The 20,701-nt window shown below is 39.2% G+C and overlaps 1 protein-coding gene across 2 annotated transcripts; it reads left to right on the top strand.

Annotated features, from left to right (window-relative positions):
- The first annotated feature begins 358 nt into the window (after positions 1-358).
- Positions 359-17,253, top strand: LOC307140667 (poly(rC)-binding protein 3). 2 transcript variants are annotated; one of them, XM_079840320.1, is made up of 13 exons: positions 386-656; positions 7,294-7,454; positions 7,727-7,750; positions 7,908-7,940; positions 8,022-8,138; positions 8,249-8,380; positions 8,595-8,723; positions 9,982-10,128; positions 10,540-10,581; positions 10,849-10,924; positions 12,796-12,848; positions 12,960-13,129; positions 15,064-17,253. In XM_079840320.1, exons 2-13 carry the CDS (start codon positions 7,380-7,382, stop codon positions 15,116-15,118), a joined length of 1,053 nt encoding a protein of 350 aa, XP_079696446.1. In that variant the 5' UTR covers positions 386-656; positions 7,294-7,379; the 3' UTR covers positions 15,119-17,253. The 2 variants fall into 2 exon arrangements, 1 of the variants encoding a protein (XP_079696446.1); XR_013818271.1 differs by lacking the exon at positions 10,849-10,924 and having other exon boundaries at positions 359-656.
- Positions 17,254-20,701: the final 3,448 nt, after the last annotated feature.

A 20,701-nucleotide genomic window follows, 5' to 3' on the forward strand; every position in this document is an offset into this window, starting at 1 on the left:
ACAGCCTGACCCCATAATTAACAACTGTGTGCTGTAGAGTGTAAAGATGTAAATACTATCAATATCACTGAGGAAAGTGGTCATTGTTGCCATGAAGTTGGTAACTATTATACTCTACATATTTGGTTAAAAAAACACTGGTGCTTTGTTTGGTGATGTGGGACAGGGGGTGATTAGGAGATTTACTTATGTTACTCATTGTAGGGGTAAATATCTATCATCATAACCGGGACACCCTCAGGGTAAAGAACACGGATGACACAGATGAGCGCCATCCAATTGTTTTTGCTGAATCGCCAGGGTGTCTCATTGGACAGATCCGAATATATCGCAGGAGGGGAAACCCCTGTGCCCCTGCACCCATGGTCCCTGACCTGTTTTCAGCACTTCATAACACTGTCCGAAGATCAACCGAACCCCAAAATCACTCCAGTCCAACTGCGTTTTGTCATCATTCCATTTCGCCACAAAGTCACGTGTTGTGACATTGTGTTCACATGACTCCATCTTCTAGCCAATTGGATGCCACCTTTCAATCTGAGTTAACCAAGAGGATAGGGAAAAAATAATTTTCCCTTTGCCTGTCGTTCGGTTTTTATTAATCTTATCGCAAACGTCGAAAGTGGTGGCCATCTGCTTCCAGTATAGCTCCAAAGGTAAAGCCTTTTTTCAAGCTTCTATATTTAGAGGTTTTCTGAGGTTGTTTTAGTAGGATGTTTTGTTTTCAATGTTCATTATGATATGCAATCAAAATTTGAAAGAAAATGGAAATTGATAATATGTAACCTACATCTTAATGTCTTATTGTAGTTTTGCATTCATTTTGATTGAAAACAGATACATAAATGTTGACGTTATACTTAATTTTGACTGCTCATACTATAAATAGCATTACAAAATGAGCCAGATGTTGGTTTAAAACACCTTTACCGTAGCCGCTTTGGAACTAGTTTTATTTTCTAGGCCGACCGTAGGTCAAACATATAATTAATTCATGATTCACTACAACTATTGTTTAAACCTGGCTGGACATTGTTCGGAAATGGCTGGATTTGATTCTCGAGGACATTCCTAAATGAGTCACAACACCTAATTAAACAAATACAAAAGAGCAGTACATGTTTGAGTAAAGTGTGGCTATCTCTTGGGAGAATTGGTCAATTAGATGTCCTTTATTTCTCCCTCACTGCTGCCTGCGCTACAATATGTACATTTAACTAAGCTTATGTAGGATAATTTAATTACTGGGTAATTACCACGAGACTTGTCTATGGATATCTGCACCGCCTTTGTATGTGACAGATAGTTGAGGTGGCATTGTGCCGGAATTGACTTTGATCAGAACTGAAAATATCAGAACAAAAGGAACTGTATACAGCCATTACCCAGATTATCATCAACATAAAATTGCTATATCAATTCATGCTCGTAGCTTTATTAGTGTGATTCAGTATCTGATTTAAATCGTAGTCATTTTTGGCTATCCATGAATATGCAACATTTATGCAGCATAAAAATTCAACTAAATAAGTTAAGTTAATAAGAAAACAATGATTTCTAGTTACTGTGTTAATCTGCAACACCAACATGTATTTGTATGAAAATTACATACATATGTGACTTTTCTTACTCAGAGAATGGTTTAGGTCTTATTGCAGAACCTCCTCTGTAATATTTGTTTGACAGTGCTTAGAAGCAGGTAGACCACTACAAAATTCAGAATCTGTGAACTCTATGACGTTTCCATTCATTTACACTGTAAAAAGATAATTAGAACTGCTATCATTCAAGAAAATGTTAGCTATGTTTTGTATTTCTTGGATGGGTCACAAATTTGAGAAAATAGTTTTGTTTTCTTGTGACTGTTCTTGTGACTGTTATTGAATATAAAGCCACCTTTATAAATGTTGTAGTAGTGAGTTTGTGTTCAATCACAGTAACTTCTTGTTTCTTCCTGTGAAGTTCAGTATACTAAATAATATCTGTTATTATTTATTTATAGTTAAATAAAGTCTGATTAAAGTGGTCTCTTTTTAATGTTTTTTTTCATTGTTAATATATCCTTCCTGTATTTAATGCCTCAGTAGGTTTAAATAAGAGACGTCATTCTTTATTGGAACTAAAACCTTAGTCACATTGCAGTGAGGGAAGACCCTCTTCTACAATACATTTTTCTACATTGAATGCAGTGCAGAGATGCGCAATGGAAACGGGGGGATTTTTTTCCGAGCATTGCTCAGCCATGCACAAAGCGTGCTTAATTTGATAGCCGCTACAGAGGAAGAGGCCAGAAGCTCTTTAGTGGAAAGCTTGACCCACTTTCCCAATCAGATGTCATGAGCAGTGCTGCTCTTACAATGCTATGCTCAGGCCAAAATTACTGATGGTGCTTCGGAAAATAATGGGGGTGCTCGAGGTAAACAATGTAAGCTATGGTACATAAGTATTGTACCACTGTAAGTACAACAGTAGACTGTGAGGTTTAATTTAATACGTAATTACTCTACATTCAGTGGTATACTGTCAATTGTGCTACAGTATTTAAAAAATATATATAGGGCATGATCTTGCTGTCTTAGTATAACAAAGGATGTAAAACCATGCAAAAAAAAATGATTGAATCAAGGCAGATTTGACTTTGGGTTGGGAGTAACTAACATAATGGGCCCTATCATACACCCGGCGCAATTGTTTTTTGCTAGTTTCAGCCGACACAGTTATCATTTTCACGTCACATCCATGTTGTTTAAATAGCAAATGCATTTGAGCCCATCTGTTTGCCCATGGGCGTGCTGGTCTGAAAGCGAGGTGTGTTCAGGCGCATTGTTGGTGCGTTGCTATTTTGAGGCAACTGAAATAGACTGCAAAAAATATTGCAATATTTTTTGTGTTATTTAAAGGTTGCGTTAGTAATATGCGCCTATAGGCGGGTCCACAACACGCGTACACTTATTACAACTGCTTATTACACAGGGACACGCAGCAATCCGCCATGGCTTTTAAAGGGAATGGGAGATGAGACTCTGATTGGTTTATTGCATATTATTCCCAAAACACACCCATTACTCATTAATAGAATAGGGACAACCCTTTTAGACCATGCGCCAGGCGCGCCGACCATTTTTAGGGCCCACAAAGTGCCAGTAAAAAACAAAAGAGATGGTCAAGAAGACTGCATAGAAAGAAGCAGTAAAATGTATTTTAACGAGGAAGATCGTTCTAAGGGCAGTTTCCTGATTTAAATATAATTCATGACATGACAACTCTCGGAGTGTATAAATTCAACCAACATTTATTGGCATGGGGCATGAAATATACATAAGCTTGATTTTGGCGGACGAGATCTGCTACGCTGCTTCTGAGCAAATACAATTTGTTCAGCTTAGTCAAAGCAATGGTTGCTGCAAGAAACGGTATAACCACATAGCAGATCTCTACAGGTGGTGCTGGGGAGGAGGAGGAATAACAGAAGCTTTCACATCAGGCAACATGCCGGCTAGGCTAGGTTATGATGTATATGGTTATACTTCTGATTGGCTGGTGCTGCAGCGTTGAAAGAACCAATCAGCGTTCAGTTAGACTTTCATGGCTAAATTTAAAAGTGCTAAAAAAAACAACTTCTTATATCATGTTTAATATCAAACCATATTAAATATTTTTTTACACTGCCTTTTGTTTATTAAAAATGTATTTAGTTAAATTTAAATCTAACATATAATAATAATTTCATAAATTAACATGTTTTCTCAGCAACACAGCAAGAGATAGCAGTTGTCTGCAATCTCTGATACAGAGTCAGCTTTTGCATTTCACTAATCATTAAGGTTTGGATTTAGCTCTTTGAACCTTATCCCACACAAGCAGTTACAGACAACTTTGTCCTGGAGCAGCAATCGAAAACAATAGGCAGTGAAAATGTTCCGCCATTAATTCTCTATGGGCAAGCTGAGGTCATAAATAAAATGGTTGTTGGCATGAAAGTACTCCTTATTTACCACAGCAAATTAGGAGACTGATTTGGAAAGGGGTGATCTTACAGTACATTATTTTGACAGTGTTTAGCACCCTCAAGCACCCCCATACAACCAGACTGGCTGCACAATGCAGCATTTTACTATTACTGTGAGTGCTAATGTCTAATTTACAATAAAGAAAACAAGAAACCTGGATTCAGCCTTGTTTAAATATGTTTGTTAATGGATGGACTTTTGTATCAGTGTGTTCATGTGTAGAAATTAAGAAAAGATGGGTTTGAAAAACAGAATGAGTTTGCTAATTTGAAGCAAACATGCCTCAAACGGTGCCATATGTGGCCATTTTGTTTTCTGCACAACCTCATCACATTAGACAGAAGTGAAACTCTAATTAGTAATAACAATGCAAAAACAAAGCTCCTGTCCACAGTCTCTTTAGTAGGTCCCTACCTCAGAGGACCCCATAGTATTTCAGAATCAGACCTTATTCATCTATGATCCCCTTTGCACAAAACAATACCATCTGTTTCGGCCTGATTGGCCCTTATGAAAGTGTGTTGTGTATAATCCTCCCTGATGATTAATGGCTCATCCTATTGTGTTAAAAAAAATCTTCAAAAATGTATCTACTGTTCAACATGCTCTTGAGCTTTTAATATTTGAATTCATCAATATGTGTCTCTACTATATGACATGCAACCTCTTCTTTTTTATAACCCAGGAGGTTTATTTGCCATCCCCTTCTAGTCTTCGGGCCTGGCACAGATCGTGGATTTCTGTAGATTATTTTTGCTGTTAAGAGGGACTGGACACCAACCCCTGGATGTTGTTAATCTGGATTAAAGTATTTGCGTAATCTGGCATCCTGTGGGAGATTGGAGGACATCTGGCTGTAGATCGCATCCATCTCTATCTGTCCCTTGCTACCACTGCCTGCTGGTCTGAGATGGGCAAAGCAACATTCTCAACATTTTGAGACATGTGGCTTATTTAGACTTAATGTTTCCTGTTTTCTGAAAAGCTTTTCTTTTAATAGAGTCTGCACTCTTTTTTAAAATAAAACAGCATTTTATTTGAAATGCATATTACATATTACTTTAGTCTGTCACCTGAGCCGTGAAATTATGGGAAAATCAGCATGTCAGGAAAATTATGTTGTGACATGATGATAAACGTAGCTAATGGCATACAAATACACAATCCCTTAATTAGTGAATATCCTAATCTGTAATATCAAAGGCTGCAGTAACATAATATCCATTTATTTAATGCTATTAATAGCCCTGCAATATCTAATCTGTAACATCAAAGGCTGTTGTAATATTAATATATAATTATTTCATGCTATTAATGCAAAATACACTGATCAAGCATAACACTATTATCTCTTCTTTACGACACCTGTTAATGGGTGAGATATATTAGGCAGCAAGTGAACATTTTGTCCTCAAAGTTGATGTGTTAGAAACAGGAAAAATGGGCAAGCGTAAGGATTTGAGGAGCCAAATTGTGATGGCTAGACGACTGGATCAGAGCATCTCCAAAACTGCAGCTCTTGTGGGGTGTTCCCAGTCTGCAGTGGTCAGTATCTATCAAAAGTGGTCCAAAGACAGGGTCATGGCTCAAAGATGCCGTGGGGAGTGAAGGCTGGCCATGTGGTCCGATCAAACAGAAGAGCTACTGTAGCTCAAATTGCTCAAGAAGTTAATGGTGATTCTGATAGAAAGGTGTCAGAATACACAATACATTGCAGTTTGTTGCGTATGGGGCTGCACAGCTGCAAACCAGTCAGGGTGCCCATGCTGACCCCTGTCCACCAAAAAAGCGGCAACAGTGGGCACGTGAGCATCAGAATTGACGTGACTATCACGTTTTCTTTTATATCACATGGATGGCAGGGTGCATGTGCATTGCTTACCTGGGGAACAGATGGCATCAGGATGCACTATGGGAAGAAGGCAAGCCGGTGGAGGCAGTGTGATGCTTTGGGCAATGTTCTGCTGGGAAACCTTGGGTCCTGCTATCCATGTGGATGTTACTTTGACACGTACCACCTACCTAAGAATTGTTGCAGACCATGGACCAGATTTCATGGAAACGGTATTCCCTGGTGACTGTGGCCTCTTTCAGCAGGATAATGCGCCCTGTCACAAAGCAAAAATGGTTCAGAAATGGTTTGAGGAGCACAACAAAGAGTTTGAGGTGTTGACTTGGCCTCCAAATTCCCCAGATCTCAATCCAATCGAGCATCTGTGGGATGTGCTAAACAAACAAGTCAGATCCATGGAGGCCCCACCTCACAACTTACAGGTCTTAAAGGATCTGCTGCTAACATATTGATGCCAGATACCACAGCACACCTTCAGGGGTCTAGTGAAGTCCATGCCTTGATGTCAGGGCTGTTTTAACGCAATATTAGGTTATAATGTTATGCTGATCGGTGCACATTGTCACTGGCACAGCATCTACAATAATCTAATGAAATATTTGTGATTTATACATTGTTTGCAAGAAAATGTACTTCACATTACTTCATATTTATGGACAGATTGAATGATTTAGCTTTCACCAGGTATACTCTTAAAAATAAAGTTTCTAACAGGAAGTTCTTCACCATCAATGCCAATAAAGAACCTTTATAACTCCACTGATGCTAACCAACCAAAAACTTGTGCAGACCCTGCACTCTTCCATTGTTGGTTCCCCAAAGAATATTTCAGTTCTAATAGAGCCATTTTCAACTATAAAGAACCTAGAAAGTTTCTACAATGTTAAAGTTTCTTCGTGGAACCACTGATGCCAGTAAAGAAGAGTGTGTGGGAAGATGTATTAGAACTGACATGTCTCAGATGTCACTCTTTTTATTCCATAAAACCTTTTTGGTCACACTTTATATTAAGTGTATTTAACTACTATCTACTTAAATCAAAAAAGAAGTACAATGTACTTATTGTGTTCATACAGTATTGTCTTTATTTTGCTGATATTGAGGTTGGATACAGGTAAGGTTAGGGACAGGTTCAGTGGTATGTGTTTAAGGGTGGGTTAAGGTCTAAGGGAAGCTCAACAGTGTAACTACAGATGTAATTATAGAAAGCTGTAATTACATGCAGGTACTTCTTTAAAAAAATAAGTATGTAAAAACATGTAAGTACACAATAAGTGCATTGTGTCAAATTAGTAATTTAAATGTTAGTACACCTAAAGTGTGACCACCTTCTCTGATTTCTAATAATACATTTGAATCTGCTTTTGTTTCCAGATGAAAATATGAAAATGACCATTTAAGTTTGTTTGTTTGCTTCTTTTGAACTTTTAGGAGATTCTGTGGTGACCACCGACCCCTGCATTCCTGAACTGCTCCTGTGAATTCCTAAGTCATTCACCCAATCCTAAATCCTCACCATGGAGCCCAACAAAGTGCAATCTGAAGGAGGGCTCAATGTCACTCTGACTATCAGGCTCCTCATGCACGGCAAGGTAAAATAACAACCTCATCTAAAATTTCCATATACAGAATTATCTGCTCCATGGTAAAGCTTATACCAAAAAACAAAGGATGAAAATGCCTTAAAAGAAAATAGATCTAACAATAATCTGATAGGATCATTACAATCACGAATGTTTTTATTGCACTTTGGTTTTACATATTTATATGTGTTATGCTCCCCATGCATGTGTTAGTTATAGGCTGCACAATAATTGGATTGTAAGTGTGTAATTACAAAACACATTCTCTTTTTATCTTGCAGGAGGTTGGCAGCATCATAGGCAAGGTAAATTGTTACATTCAGCCACCAAGTCAATGCTTGCAAACCCTTGACTTTGTATCAGTTTTTAAATGAATGTATGGATTTTAACATGTATTTAGCAAACATAGATTTGTACGCTCATTAACAGTCTGTGTTTTATCAAACAATGCATTCTTTTTAGAAAGGGGAAACTGTGAAGAAGATGCGTGAGGAAGTAAGTAATGTTACCATTAATTTTATGTGCTGTGATAAGTGCAACAAGGTTATTAAAAAACAACACAAACTGTTTCTACAGAGTAGTGCACGCATAAATATTTCAGAGGGGAACTGCCCAGAGAGGATAGTTACCATCACAGGACCCACAGATGCCATATTCAAGGCCTTCGCCATGATCGCATACAAGTTTGAAGAAGTATCAGACATCATTTTTGAATGAAAATGTTATATACACAATTAAACCCCCAAAATAAGTCAATAAAAACTGTAACAGTAATGGTAATTGATGTTTTTGGTTCTATCCAGGATATCATTAACTCTATGAGCAATAGCCAGGCTACAAGTAAGCCTCCAGTGACCTTGCGCTTAGTGGTGCCTGCCAGTCAGTGTGGCTCTCTAATTGGGAAGGGGGGCTCCAAGATCAAGGAGATGAGGGAGGTATGTTTAAACTTATAACTTCTTTATAATACACATATTTTATAAAGTGCATCAAAATATATTACAATGCATATTGTAGTAGCCAAACAATGCCATTAAGCAACAACAACAACTGTGGAATTACAGATTTTACCTTAGATATACAGGAACAAGGATGGTAGTGCTGTGTGTCAGGGGTCTCTATCCAGGCTGATTGTGCTGTGGTTTTCTCTAGTCTACAGGGGCTCAGGTGCAAGTGGCTGGAGACATGCTGCCCAATTCCACTGAGCGGGCAGTCACAATCTCAGGTGCTCCAGAGGCCATTATCCAGTGTGTGAAGCAGATCTGTGTGGTCATGTTGGAGGTAAGAAAAAGACTAATTAGTGGTTTTGAGGCTTAAGGAATAGTTAACCCAACTCTCTTTGCCATTCCAAACTTGTATGGCTTTCTTCTGTGGAACACAAAAGATGATGTTTTTAAAAATGTTTAAGCTGTTTTTGTCAATGGGGTACACAACTTTCAAGCAACAAAAAGGAGATTAAGGTACATTAGTGTGAACATATCAAAATTTAACTCTCTATTCACTCTCAAGTCAGATCCAAACATTGATCAGCGCACGCATACCCAGACTGTATTAAATATTGCGACACAAACATCAACTAATGTCAAACCTCATTGGTTCTTGGCCGTCATGTTGCCAGACATCATTGAATGCAAGAATCAAAGAGGTCTGATGTTAGCTAATTCAGCTGATTCATTACATAATATCTTTTTACGACCTTTTTGGAATTTGGATGCTTTGGCCCCTATATTGACTTCCATTGTAAAGACAAAAAAAGCTGAAACATTCTTCAAAATAGCGTATTTTGTGGAAATAATGTCATACAGGTTCATAGCGACAAGAGGGTGAGGAACTGATGACAGAATTTTCATTTTTGGGTGAATTATTCCTCTACACAACATTCATTGTTTTTTTGTTTGTTTGTTTTTCTTGATTTTTTGTTTGTTTTTTGGACGGATTTACATTAGATGTTCAGATTTAAATGTCAGTATCAAAGAGGGAGCTTACACTGTAATCATGGTCTCATTTTGGTAACCATCTAATCATGTATTACAAAGATTCCCCAACTTTTTTATCAGCCGAATGCATTGGATGTAAAAAATGTACCCTGAACACATTTGCATGCTTACTGTGTTTTTTTTTTTACATTGATAGTAATATATTTTTATTTATAGTAGTAGTAGTAGTAGAAGAACTCTAAATAAACATATATTTTACTGTTGTAAATATGAATTGTACTATAAAATAAAAAATATTTGATCATGAAATCTGCTGCATGCTTCATGCAGAGCCTCAGACTATAGTTATTTAATTAAATTGCAGCCTTCGATTTGATAATCACACCAAGCTATATCGTGTAGCCCCATTTATTTATTTTACATTTGATATAATTAATTATTAGCATTTCATCAACTCACAAACGCTCTGCAGTTCCATCATGAACCACCTGTTTGGGAAATCCTAATCTATTACATCTCTATTAAAGTCTACCCTCACTCTTCTTTTTTTCCTCAATTTCCATCTTATCCATCTTTATTTGACCTACCCTGATCCTTGCCAGTCCCCACCCAAAGGTGCTACAATTCCATACAGGCCAAAGCCTGCCACGGCACCAGTCATTTTCTCTGGGGGCCAGGTAAGAGCAGATGCTCTGACAGCTCCAGCCACAGCCAACCTCAGCTTGTTACTGCAGCATCAGCCTCTGCCTGTAAGTATATGGTCAGGATATACACCATTACAACTGCAGACATACACTAGGCCTACATACAAACATACAGTAGTACTAGTAAATAAAAGTCAGCTATGTGAGCCACTTGCTAGACGAATAACTCATTATACCTAAAGTCTTATCATGCTATCTAATTCCAAGTTGTAAACGAGTATACATATTTCTATGGGGTGACAAAAGTACAAAATATATTAAACTGTAACTTCATGAAATTACATTTCATGTCACATAGTTAATTCAGTCCATGAAATGAATTGCCCATGCATGTGTTCCACACATCTAATTACCATTAAACATATAATTAACACATTTATTAAAAAAGTGTATATACATACGTCGTACATTGATAAACTGTATGAAGATTCTGTTCCCTTTCTATTTCCATATTAGACTTACACCATTCAGGGACAGTACGCCATTCCACACCCAGACGTGAGTAAAATGTACCTTCTAATCCTTCATCCCTCTTCAGCGTAGTGTTCTTGTAACCTTTGCCTTTTCTTTTTTATGACCTGCTTTATTAAAAATCATACAATTGATAGGTCTATTTTTATGTCTTCAATAGAATTCAGTGCCGTGAGTTTTCTCACAGCTCCCCCTTGTTAGTGTCTAGATGAGTTTGTAAAGATCCAAGCAGGACTCCTTTATTTAATGATAACTTCTTAGGTGTACTACTGACCCTCCTCCCTCCCCCAGCAGTTGACAAAGCTCCATCAGCTGGCTATGCAGCAAACCCCCTTTACCTCCCTCGGACAGACCACCCCCGCTTTCCCTGGTACGTACCCAACCCTCCCGCTACACACCCTTCACTATATACCTGTAGGTCTTTCATTCACTTTCTTGTCTTTCACTCTTCTCCCCCTGGATGGGCAACTTGACAAACCATCATATACTTTTCATTGCATTTAAGATTCAAATTTACTTAAAGGTACACTATGTAACTTTTTTGGTTTAAAATTAAACAATTTACCATGATTTATTATGGTAAGTCTATTATAAGTGTTTATATTTTAGACATGTCAGGTTGGTTTTTACAAGAAATTGCGTACATGCATCACTTGCTCATGTATGACTCGTCATATCTGTAAATAGAGAAAAGTTGCTCCGGCTACTTTGACACAAAGACTTTATATACACATAGACGGTACACTCATATTACTTTTGAATGGAGAAAATGCAACATGCAATATGATGGAATAAGTCCCGCCTTCTGTATAAAAGAGCCAATCGGCAATTGGTAAAGTCATCTTGTCCCTGCAGCTGCCGTTAGAAGCTCCGGTTGCTATAGAAATAGTCAGTGTTCTGAGATATGTGCATAGGACTGCACGTGCGCATTGGCTGCTCCAGACTGAAAAATATGTTTTTTTAATGCTATTTAAGCATAAGAAACACCACTTATGAGACAGTTGTTGACAGATTTCATTGGGGATTTTGAATATGAAATTTAATCGTAAGCTTGGTGAACAGCTTTGGAGAATTCGATTTTTCCCCGTTTAAAGAGATAGGAGTTGTACTTGCATGACTGCCCAAGAAGCTTTTCAAAGACGGACTCCGAGTGAAATAACTTGCCTTTTTGGACTTTTGCACGTGTATGGTGTGGGAGAGGCATAGGTTTGTCACAACAAGCGAGAAAGGTTGACATGGAGCAAACAAAATCCCGAACCTCTGGGAAATCATCAATTAAAAAAAAAAAACGCAGAACAGAGGAGAGTCTGCAGGCATAAAGAGAATGCGACAGAGCTGGTAATAAGACGAGAATAAACATTGGGTTGGCTTTTCAGAGATGGCAAGAACTGAGGGATTTGAAATGTTGTAAAAGTGAAATGGAAATGGTGAGTAAGGTATTTTATTGAACAGATAAATTGCCATATGTAGCTCTCTAACAAAGTTCCTTGTAAAACAGTATCTATTGTGATGTGTCATATTCATCCGCACAGTCACACAGAGCCAAGGCACAACCAAAACAATGTTCTTCCGCAAAATACATGCGGTTTTGTTTTTGAACCGCTAGAGGGCCAAAAGTTGCATAGTGTACCTTTAAAAAAACCTGTGAACAGGCATTACTGCGTCCTATAGTGGCACTTCTCTCTACCCTAAAGCAAACATTTGTTGGATTAATAGGCAAAGATCACATTACAAACATAGATCATAGAGAGAAAATCACACTGTAAAGAAAAATCTGGGAAATTTACAGTTAAAAAAAAGGCAGCTATGGTTGCCAGAACCAACATCTTAGGTTTTACAGATTGAACCTAAATTTGCAGTTAAAAAAACATTTCATAATATTCATAATATTAATATACTCACTGAAGTAATAAAGTCAGTTATTTTCCTTTATAATACACTGGCAACTGTCAAAAAGCACAGGCAGTAATGAGAAGGCCATGAATCAAAACTATCATATTTAATATGAACATATAATGAAAAACCATCAAATGTGAAGTGACACTCAGGAAATTGAATGTCAACTTATGGTTTTTCACTGTAAATTATATGATGACTTGTTCTTTTTCACTTCCAAAAACTGTATGTCACCGTATAGTAAGGGAACTTACCGTTAACCGGTTTCAATCAGTGTACTTTTTGCATAATTTTGCATAAAAAGTTATGTGTTTCTCAATTCTTCCACTTTCTTTCTGTTTCTAGGGGTGGATGCCAGTTCACAGGCCAGTACTCATGAACTCACCATTCCAAATGATGTGAGCATAATTCTTTGTCTTCAGGAACCCCCTCATTAGGCAATTGTATTAAAGAAGAATGTAAGAAAGAGTCCTTGAACTGATTTTAATCTGTCTGCTTTATGTTTGCAGCTAATAGGCTGCATAATCGGACGTCAGGGCACCAAAATTAATGAAATCCGTCAGATGTCTGGGGCTCAGATCAAAATTGCTAATGCCATGGAGGGGTCGTCAGACCGTCAGATCACCATTACGGGAACACCTGCCAACATCAGCCTGGCACAGTACCTCATAAATGCCAGGTGAGTTTCGAAGCAAGCAGTAACATGTAACTGGTAAAAACAGATGAACATGTTTTTAATTTCTTAATATTTTTTCTTTAACGCATTTAATGCAAAAAGTATACATTTCTTTCAAAAACATTTTTGCTGACCCCAAACTTTTGAATGGTAGTGATACACCGATCAGGCTTAACATTATGACAGGTGAAGTGAATAACAGACTCTCTTCATTACGACACCTGTTAGTGGGTGAGATATATTAGACAGCAAGTGAACATTTTGTCCTCAAAGATGATGTGTTAGAAGCAGGAAAAGGGGGCAAGCGAATGGATTTCAGTGAGTTTGACAAGGGTCAAATTGTGATGGCTAGACGACTGGGTCAGAGCTTCTCCAGAACTGTAGCTCTTGTGGGGTGTTCCCAGTCTGCAGTGGTCAGTATCTATCAAAAGTGGTCCAAGGAAGGAACAGTGGTGAACCGGCGACAGGGTCATGGGCGGCCAAAGCTCATTGATGCACGTGGGGAGTGAAGGCCGGTCCGATCAAACAGAAGAGCTACTGTAGCTCAAATTGCTCAAGAAGTTAATGCTGGTTCTAATAGAAAAGTGTCCGAATACACAGTGCATCGCAGTTTGTTGCGTATGGGACTGCATAGCCACAGACCGGTCAGGGTGCCCATGCTGACCCCTGTCCACCGCCGAAAGCCCCAACAGTGGGCACGTGAGCATCAGAACTGGACCATGGAGCAATGGAAGAAGGTGGCCTGGTCTTATGACTCACGTTTTCTTTTACATCACGTGGATGGCCGGGTGCGTGTGTATCGCTTACCTGGAGAACACATGACACCAGGATGCACTATTGGAAGAAGGCAAGCCGGCGGAGACAGTGAGATTCTTTTGGGCAATGTTTTGCTGGGAATCCTTGGGTCCTGCCATCCATTTGGATGTTACTTTAACACGTACCACCTACCTAAGCATCGTTGCAGACCATGTACACCCTTTCATGGAAACGGTATTCCCTGGTGGCTGTGGCCTCTTTCAGCAGGATAATGTGCCATGACACAAAGTAAAAATGCTTCAGGAATGGTTTGAGGAGCACAAAAACGAGTTTTGACTTGGCCTGTAAATCAATCCAATCGAGCATCTGTGGGATGTGCTGAACAAACAAGTCCAATCCATGGAGGCCCCACCTCCCAACTTACAGGACTTAAAGGATCTGCTGCTAACATCTTGGTGCCAGATACCACAGCACACCTTCAGGTGTCTAGTGGAGACCATGCCTCAATGGGTCAGGGCTGTTTTGGCAACAAAAGGGGAACCAACACAATATTAGGGTTAATTAACATTAGGTCATAATGTTATGCCTGATCGTGTATGTTATTACTTTTTGCTTGATGGTTACACTGCATGATGTAAAAAAATTAAAACCAACATGAATACAAAGATTACATTTCTAAGAACTTGACGCATGCGTTTTAAATATTTTTTTATTTTCATTATTGAGAACACTCTTATTTGTCACTGTACTTGCTTTCTAGGTTCTATAGAACATTAAAGAGTTCAGTCAGGGGCTTTATGGATTTAGTTTCAATTAATTATCTTTTAATTCAATTTTAATGATAAGCTTGTCAACATACTTTATCAAAGAAAATGTATGACCCATTAAACAAAGTATTATGCAACCATTTAACAACACCCAAGAGATCACAGGAGTAATAAACGTTGATCTACACTACCACAGAAACATCAACGACACCGAACCTTTGACAGAAAGAACTGAGGGCTTAAATACGAAAGATAATTAGAGCTAGATAATTAACGAACTTAATCAGAAACCATGGAAACAAACTAGTAACAAGAACTTAGGAAAACAGTGAAAGGAAACACTGAAAACGAAACTAAAACATAACATGACTGTGACAATAGAACCCCATTGAAACTTGTTTTTACTCTCTGCAGGTTCAGAGATGTGGCAGCCATGTGGACTGACCCTTCAACCATGACAACCTCCTGAAGTCACATTATGCTCTGTTTAGACGTTCTGGTCTTGAACTGTTTTGGGCCTCATTAGTTTTCTTAAAACCTGGGAATTTATATAGTTTGTTCCTCAGGATTTTTGAATTGCATTCAGAGTAATTCAGACAGTTCAATTAATTCATTTCAGAAAAAAAGCTAAGCTCCACCTGAAATGAGCCTGTTTTATATTGTCTACAATGAAGGTTCTCTTCGGTCTAAAATATTCTAATAAGCAACATGTATTTAGGTCATTTTGGAACTGTGTCTGTGTACAAGAATATGATGCATTGTATTATTAATTAGATAGTTTAGAGTTTTAGCACTGAAACTTAGCATGCTGAATGTCTAGCAGTTGTTATTGCTCTTATTTATTTAAATGAACTGCTTTCTCAATATTTTACAGTATATTTAAAATGTATTCAAGTTATCATACATGTAATGTGAGCAATAAATTGTAAAATATGCTTTATTTAACTTTCGTAAGTGGCAAAACAGGCGGTCATAAATGTTGTGATTTTAGAAAAAGAGAAAACTGATTTCCAATTAATTTAAATATGAAACACAAAACTGTTTTACAGTGAGGGTGACACCAGTGTAAATTCATTGTTGCTTTATAATTTATAACACACAATATATTTCATACAGTGTGTGATATCCAATGATTTTTTTGGTAACACTTTACAACAAGGTTTAATTTAAACATTACTAGCATAATAACACTACTTATTTTAACATTAGCATACCTGGGAATGCAGGAACTAACAATGAACAATACTTCTACAGCATTTATTAATCTTATTTAATCTTAACCTCCACATTTACTAACATTAAAAAATATATATATCTAGCATTAATAACGTTTAATAAACGTGGTAAAAGTAATATGTGTAAAATTACACTGTAACAAAGATAAAATAAAGTGTAACCGAATATATTGCTCATTAATGCAATAGTAACAAATGAGACCTTATTGTAACGTTTTACCAATTTATTTTCTTCATGAAATAATTGTCTATTCAACATTTGTACAATTACAAACCAGGTGAGCTTGTCATGTGTGGTTTAATGATTTTTGAGCCTTTCGAAAAAACTGATTGTTTAACTTTTGACTTTGCTAAACTTTATTGATGTTGACCGTGCTTCAAGTAATTGTAATAGTTTATGAAGCAATGTACTGTTTACATCTTTATTTAATGCTGGGTTGTGCACTGCAATAATGTGAATAATTGAAAGTGTGACAGTGTCACATTAGTCCAGACATATTTAATAAAGATGAACCAAATCATCAGTGGACCACATCTTCAAGAATCGACACTTTTTGGCAATGCAATTGTGATTATACAGCAAGGACGCGAGTAACAGAAGTTGATTTGAATGTAATGAAGTGTCTTTTTAACAGGTCATTTGCTGTTAGCTTGTCAAATGTACACCCAGCTCCAGACAGATGAAACAACAGCCTACAGTACATATAATACATTTTCTCATGCTCTTTAGGTTATCTTTTCAACGTGTTTCAATAGATAGTGATTACATTGTGAGTTGGATTCAGAAGTTGTATATCTACTGTATATGCTCTATGTTAACAGTTCTCTGTTCAGAATGTTTATTATTTATATCAAAGAAATAGGCTTTGATGAGTTAAAATGTAATGTGTAATTATTTAATGTATGCATTTTGGTGTTGACTTTATGTGATCATTTAAATCTCATTTTATTGCATTGCAGTTCTTGATAGGAAGCCAGTAAGTTCATGTAAGTGAATATGTATCTGTTTCTGTCATTACTAGTTGCTATAGACCATTAATTGAGCTCCAGTATTGATTTTGTAGATTCATACCCATATTATAGGGTCTGGATTTACAAGCATTGCTATTCTGAATGTCTTAACACTCTCTGCAGTCTTTCTATACAGTACAACATCTGATATAACAGTTTATGATTCTGTGCTTTTGTTAAACTTATGTTTATTTTATTTTTGGGGGTTTTATAAAACAAGTAAATTTTTCCATGCAGACTAGTATTTCCAACGAAGTAACAGGTTTATATGTTTGCTGCTGAAAGACTCATGGTTTGACTTGCAGAATGCTTTTATTTGCATATTAATTTTTTTTCTTCAATAAAGTTTCTTGATCTCACATGGGTGCTCTTTATTTTTCTTGATAGTAATAATTTTTCAATACTTTTAATAAGGATATATACACCGTTCAGGCATAACATTATGTGTGATAGAGTGGGACACTCTGAAGGGGATAATACTGGTCTGTCAGTTTCCTTTGACAGGGCTCCGGTCAGAGAGAAGGGCACGGAGAAGTTATTCCAGCAAACTTTAATATTGTAGTTTGGGTACAATCATTGGTGTACAAATAGGTATATAGGTGGGGTGTGTGTGTATGTGTGGTCTATAAAGAAACAAAGAATAAAATAATATTAATCACAATGTACAAAAGTATAAAGTAATATCCAATGCAATAATAAACATGGAATCTGAATACTGAAATATAATAATTTGGTCAAATAACCTGAAAAGAGACATAAACAACTAATATACAGGCATACAAAAGGTTAATGAGGCCAAGTAGGAATACTAAATGGATTCGGTGGTCTTCGCTTCCCTCTAGTGGAAGCGAACGCAACTGCACCCATGCCCCAGCACATGAGGGGGGCATGGCCAGGGAGTGCCGAACTACACTCTACTTGCGTCTGACAGCGACACAGAGGCTAAACACAATTTAGCAGTAGGACTAAAGGGCATAATAACTTAAATATAGCACTCGAAAATACAGCTTACGGCTGAAATAATGTAAAAGAAACAATCTCCAGTCTAACAAGGCTTATAACATGTTCACGTAATACCTATTAACTAAAGAAATACACACAAAGGTATCAAACCATGCGTATAATATACTTAACATGTAAAGAGGTGAAAGTATACACCATCTAAACAAGTCCGATGGCAATATTTGCATCTTAGTGCAGGATGAAACTTACTTTCGATTAGGTTACGCACACGCGAGCCACCATCCCACAGAATGCGGAGTCGGCAATGATGATGTGATGCGTTCGGAAAGGATATGACATCATTACATTCTCAAAATAAAATGTCAGGAATAAAAGACTTTCTGACATAGCCGCCCCCAAATTTAGCAATAAATTTGAATCCCAAAAGAAAGTCTTCTTAGTTGGTGTCATCTTCCTCCTCCCAGGCTGGCAGCCTCACAAGGCGCACGACTGGCCGTAGGTAGGTCTGTCCCTTGATCTTAACTTCCGCTGCCCTGACTCGTCCATCCGAACCGGAACAGGTCTTCACCACTCTCCCGATGGGCCACTGAGCTCTGGGTAGCTGTGAATCAACCACCATCACCACCTGGCCAGCAGCCAGATTATCTGTGTCCTTGTGCCATTTCGACCGCTTCTGAAGGTCCGGGAGATGACGACGGATAAAGTTGGACCAGAAATGGTCCGCCAGGATCTGGCTGTGGCGCCATCTTCTTCTGCTGAGAAGGTCACTAGATGCATAGACAGCCTGTGGGAGTGATGCATCACGGCGTCCCATCAACAGTAGGTTTGGTGTGACGGGATCCGGATCTGCAGCATCGGTGGAGAGGTACCCAAGCGGTTTAGCATTGAGTATTCCTTCCACTTCAATCAGCACAGTTTGCAGCACATGTTCAGCGACGGTGTGGTCCTGAAGGATAACTCGGAGAGCTGACTTAATCGACTTGATCTCTCGTTCCCATGTCCACCCAAAGTGTGGAGAGCCAGGGGGATTGAAACGGAACTCGATTTGCTGTCTGGCCAGCTGTTCTTGAAGAGGAACTTCTAAAGCGGCAAAACTGGCTTGCAACTCCGCAGCTCCCCCTCGGAAGTTGGTTCCTCTGTCAGCCAGGATCTCAAATGGCTTTCCGCGGCGGGCGATGAAGCGGCGAAGAGACATCAGGAAAGCATCAGTGTCTATGCTCTCCAGTAGGTCAAGATGCACACAGCTCGTCGTCATGCACTTGAAAATCAGACCCCACCGCTTTTCTGTGCGCCGGCCCACCTTGACATTGTAGGGACCGAAACAATCGACTCCAGTCGACCAGAAAGGTGGCTTGTATAAGCGGAGTCTGGCAGGGGGTAAGTCTGCCATCCGAGGGACCACTGGAGTAGCGCGCCATTTCTGACATTCAACACAGCCGTGCTGATAATGCTTGATGGACTCTCTTCCCCTGAGGATCCAATATCTTCTCCTCATCTCTGCGAAAACCCGCTTAGGACCTGGATGGAGCAGTTCACTATCATATTTCTTGATGAGCAGCTTCGTGACATAAGATTTGGGATCGAGGATGATAGGATGCATTGCATCTGGGTCAAGATCTTCTGCTCTGCGCAGTCTACCTCCCACTCTCACCAGGCCCACAGCTTCGTCATACTCTGGAGCAAGCATGAGCAGGCGACTCAGTCTAGAGATGGACTTACCAGCAGCCAGAGTTTTCACTTCTTCAGGGAAAGACTCATTCTGGGATTGTCTAAGGACATGTAGCTCTGCTGTTTGGACATCAGCTGCTGTCATGGTGGGGCTGCTCTGGTCATCAGCCGCCCCGTGAAGGCTCTCATGGGTAGCCTTGAGAAGACTGTCCCAGTTGTCTATATCAGACCTGAGTGTCTTGGTCGGAGAGCAGGTGGTGGCTCCACAGAACAATGTCTTCCGAAGCTCTTCCTCGTCAGCTTCTTGGGCTTCTATTAACTGAAGCACTGGCCAAGAGTCTGGATGTTGTAGGAGGAATGGTGGACCTTGGCTCCACCGGTTCGGCTGGCTGAGCTCGAGCAGGGGTTTGCCGCAAGTAAGGTCATCGGCTGGATTGTCGGTGGTGCGGACATACCGCCAGGTTGAGTTTTCAGTGAGCTCTTGAATTTCTGCGACTCTAGTTCCTACAAAGACCTTGTAGCGACACGAGTCGGATTTGAGCCACGCTAAAACTGTCATCGCGTCAGTCCAGAGAGTGATTTGCTGGGAAGGGAGTGACAGTTCTGTCATAATGACTTTAGCCAGCTGTGCTCCGGCTAAAGCAGCACACAATTCGAGGCGTGGCATGGATAGTTGTTTGCGAGGGCTCACTCGTGGCCGAGCCATCACAAATGCAATGTGGACTTCACCTTGATTGTCTTGGGTGCGGAGGTAAGTGACGGCCCCGTAGGCTCTTTCAGAGGCATCGCAGAAGACATGTGCCTCTCGTCTGGGTGCCCCAGTGTCTGCTACTGCTGGGACATAGCATCGAGGGATTTCCACTTGAGGAAGATGGATTAGTTCCCTCTCCCATTGTGTCCAGATATCCAACAGAGCCTCTGGTCTGATCGGTTCATCCCAGCCAACTCCCACTCTCCACAGGTCTTGAATCAGGATCTCCGCTCGTGTGGTGAACGGAATTAGGTATCCGAGGGGATCGTATTGTGTTGCCATCACCTTGTAGACGTTCCTCGGAGTTGGCTGTGAATATTCTACTGGTCTGTGGCGGGACCCAAGGCGATCAGTAAGGCAGTTCCAGCGAAGGCCTAAGGCTGGCTCTTCGGGATCTTGTCGAGACTGAGAGAGCCACAACTCG

The sequence above is a fragment of the Gobio gobio genome, assembly GCF_949357685.1.
Source record: "Gobio gobio genome assembly, chromosome: 17".
Lineage (NCBI taxonomy): Eukaryota > Metazoa > Chordata > Actinopteri > Cypriniformes > Gobionidae > Gobio > Gobio gobio.

Excerpts from the sequence above, each read along its gene's own strand:
- LOC307140667 (XM_079840320.1), top strand. The coding sequence starts at position 7,380 with ATGGAGCCCAACAAAGTGCAATCTGAAGGAGGGCTCAATGTCACTCTG. Across the intron at positions 8,724-9,981 it reads TCTGTGTGGTCATGTTGGAG|TCCCCACCCAAAGGTGCTAC; the intron begins GTAAGAAAAAGA and ends GATCCTTGCCAG. Across the intron at positions 10,925-12,795 it reads GACCACCCCCGCTTTCCCTG|GGGTGGATGCCAGTTCACAG; the intron begins GTACGTACCCAA and ends TTCTGTTTCTAG.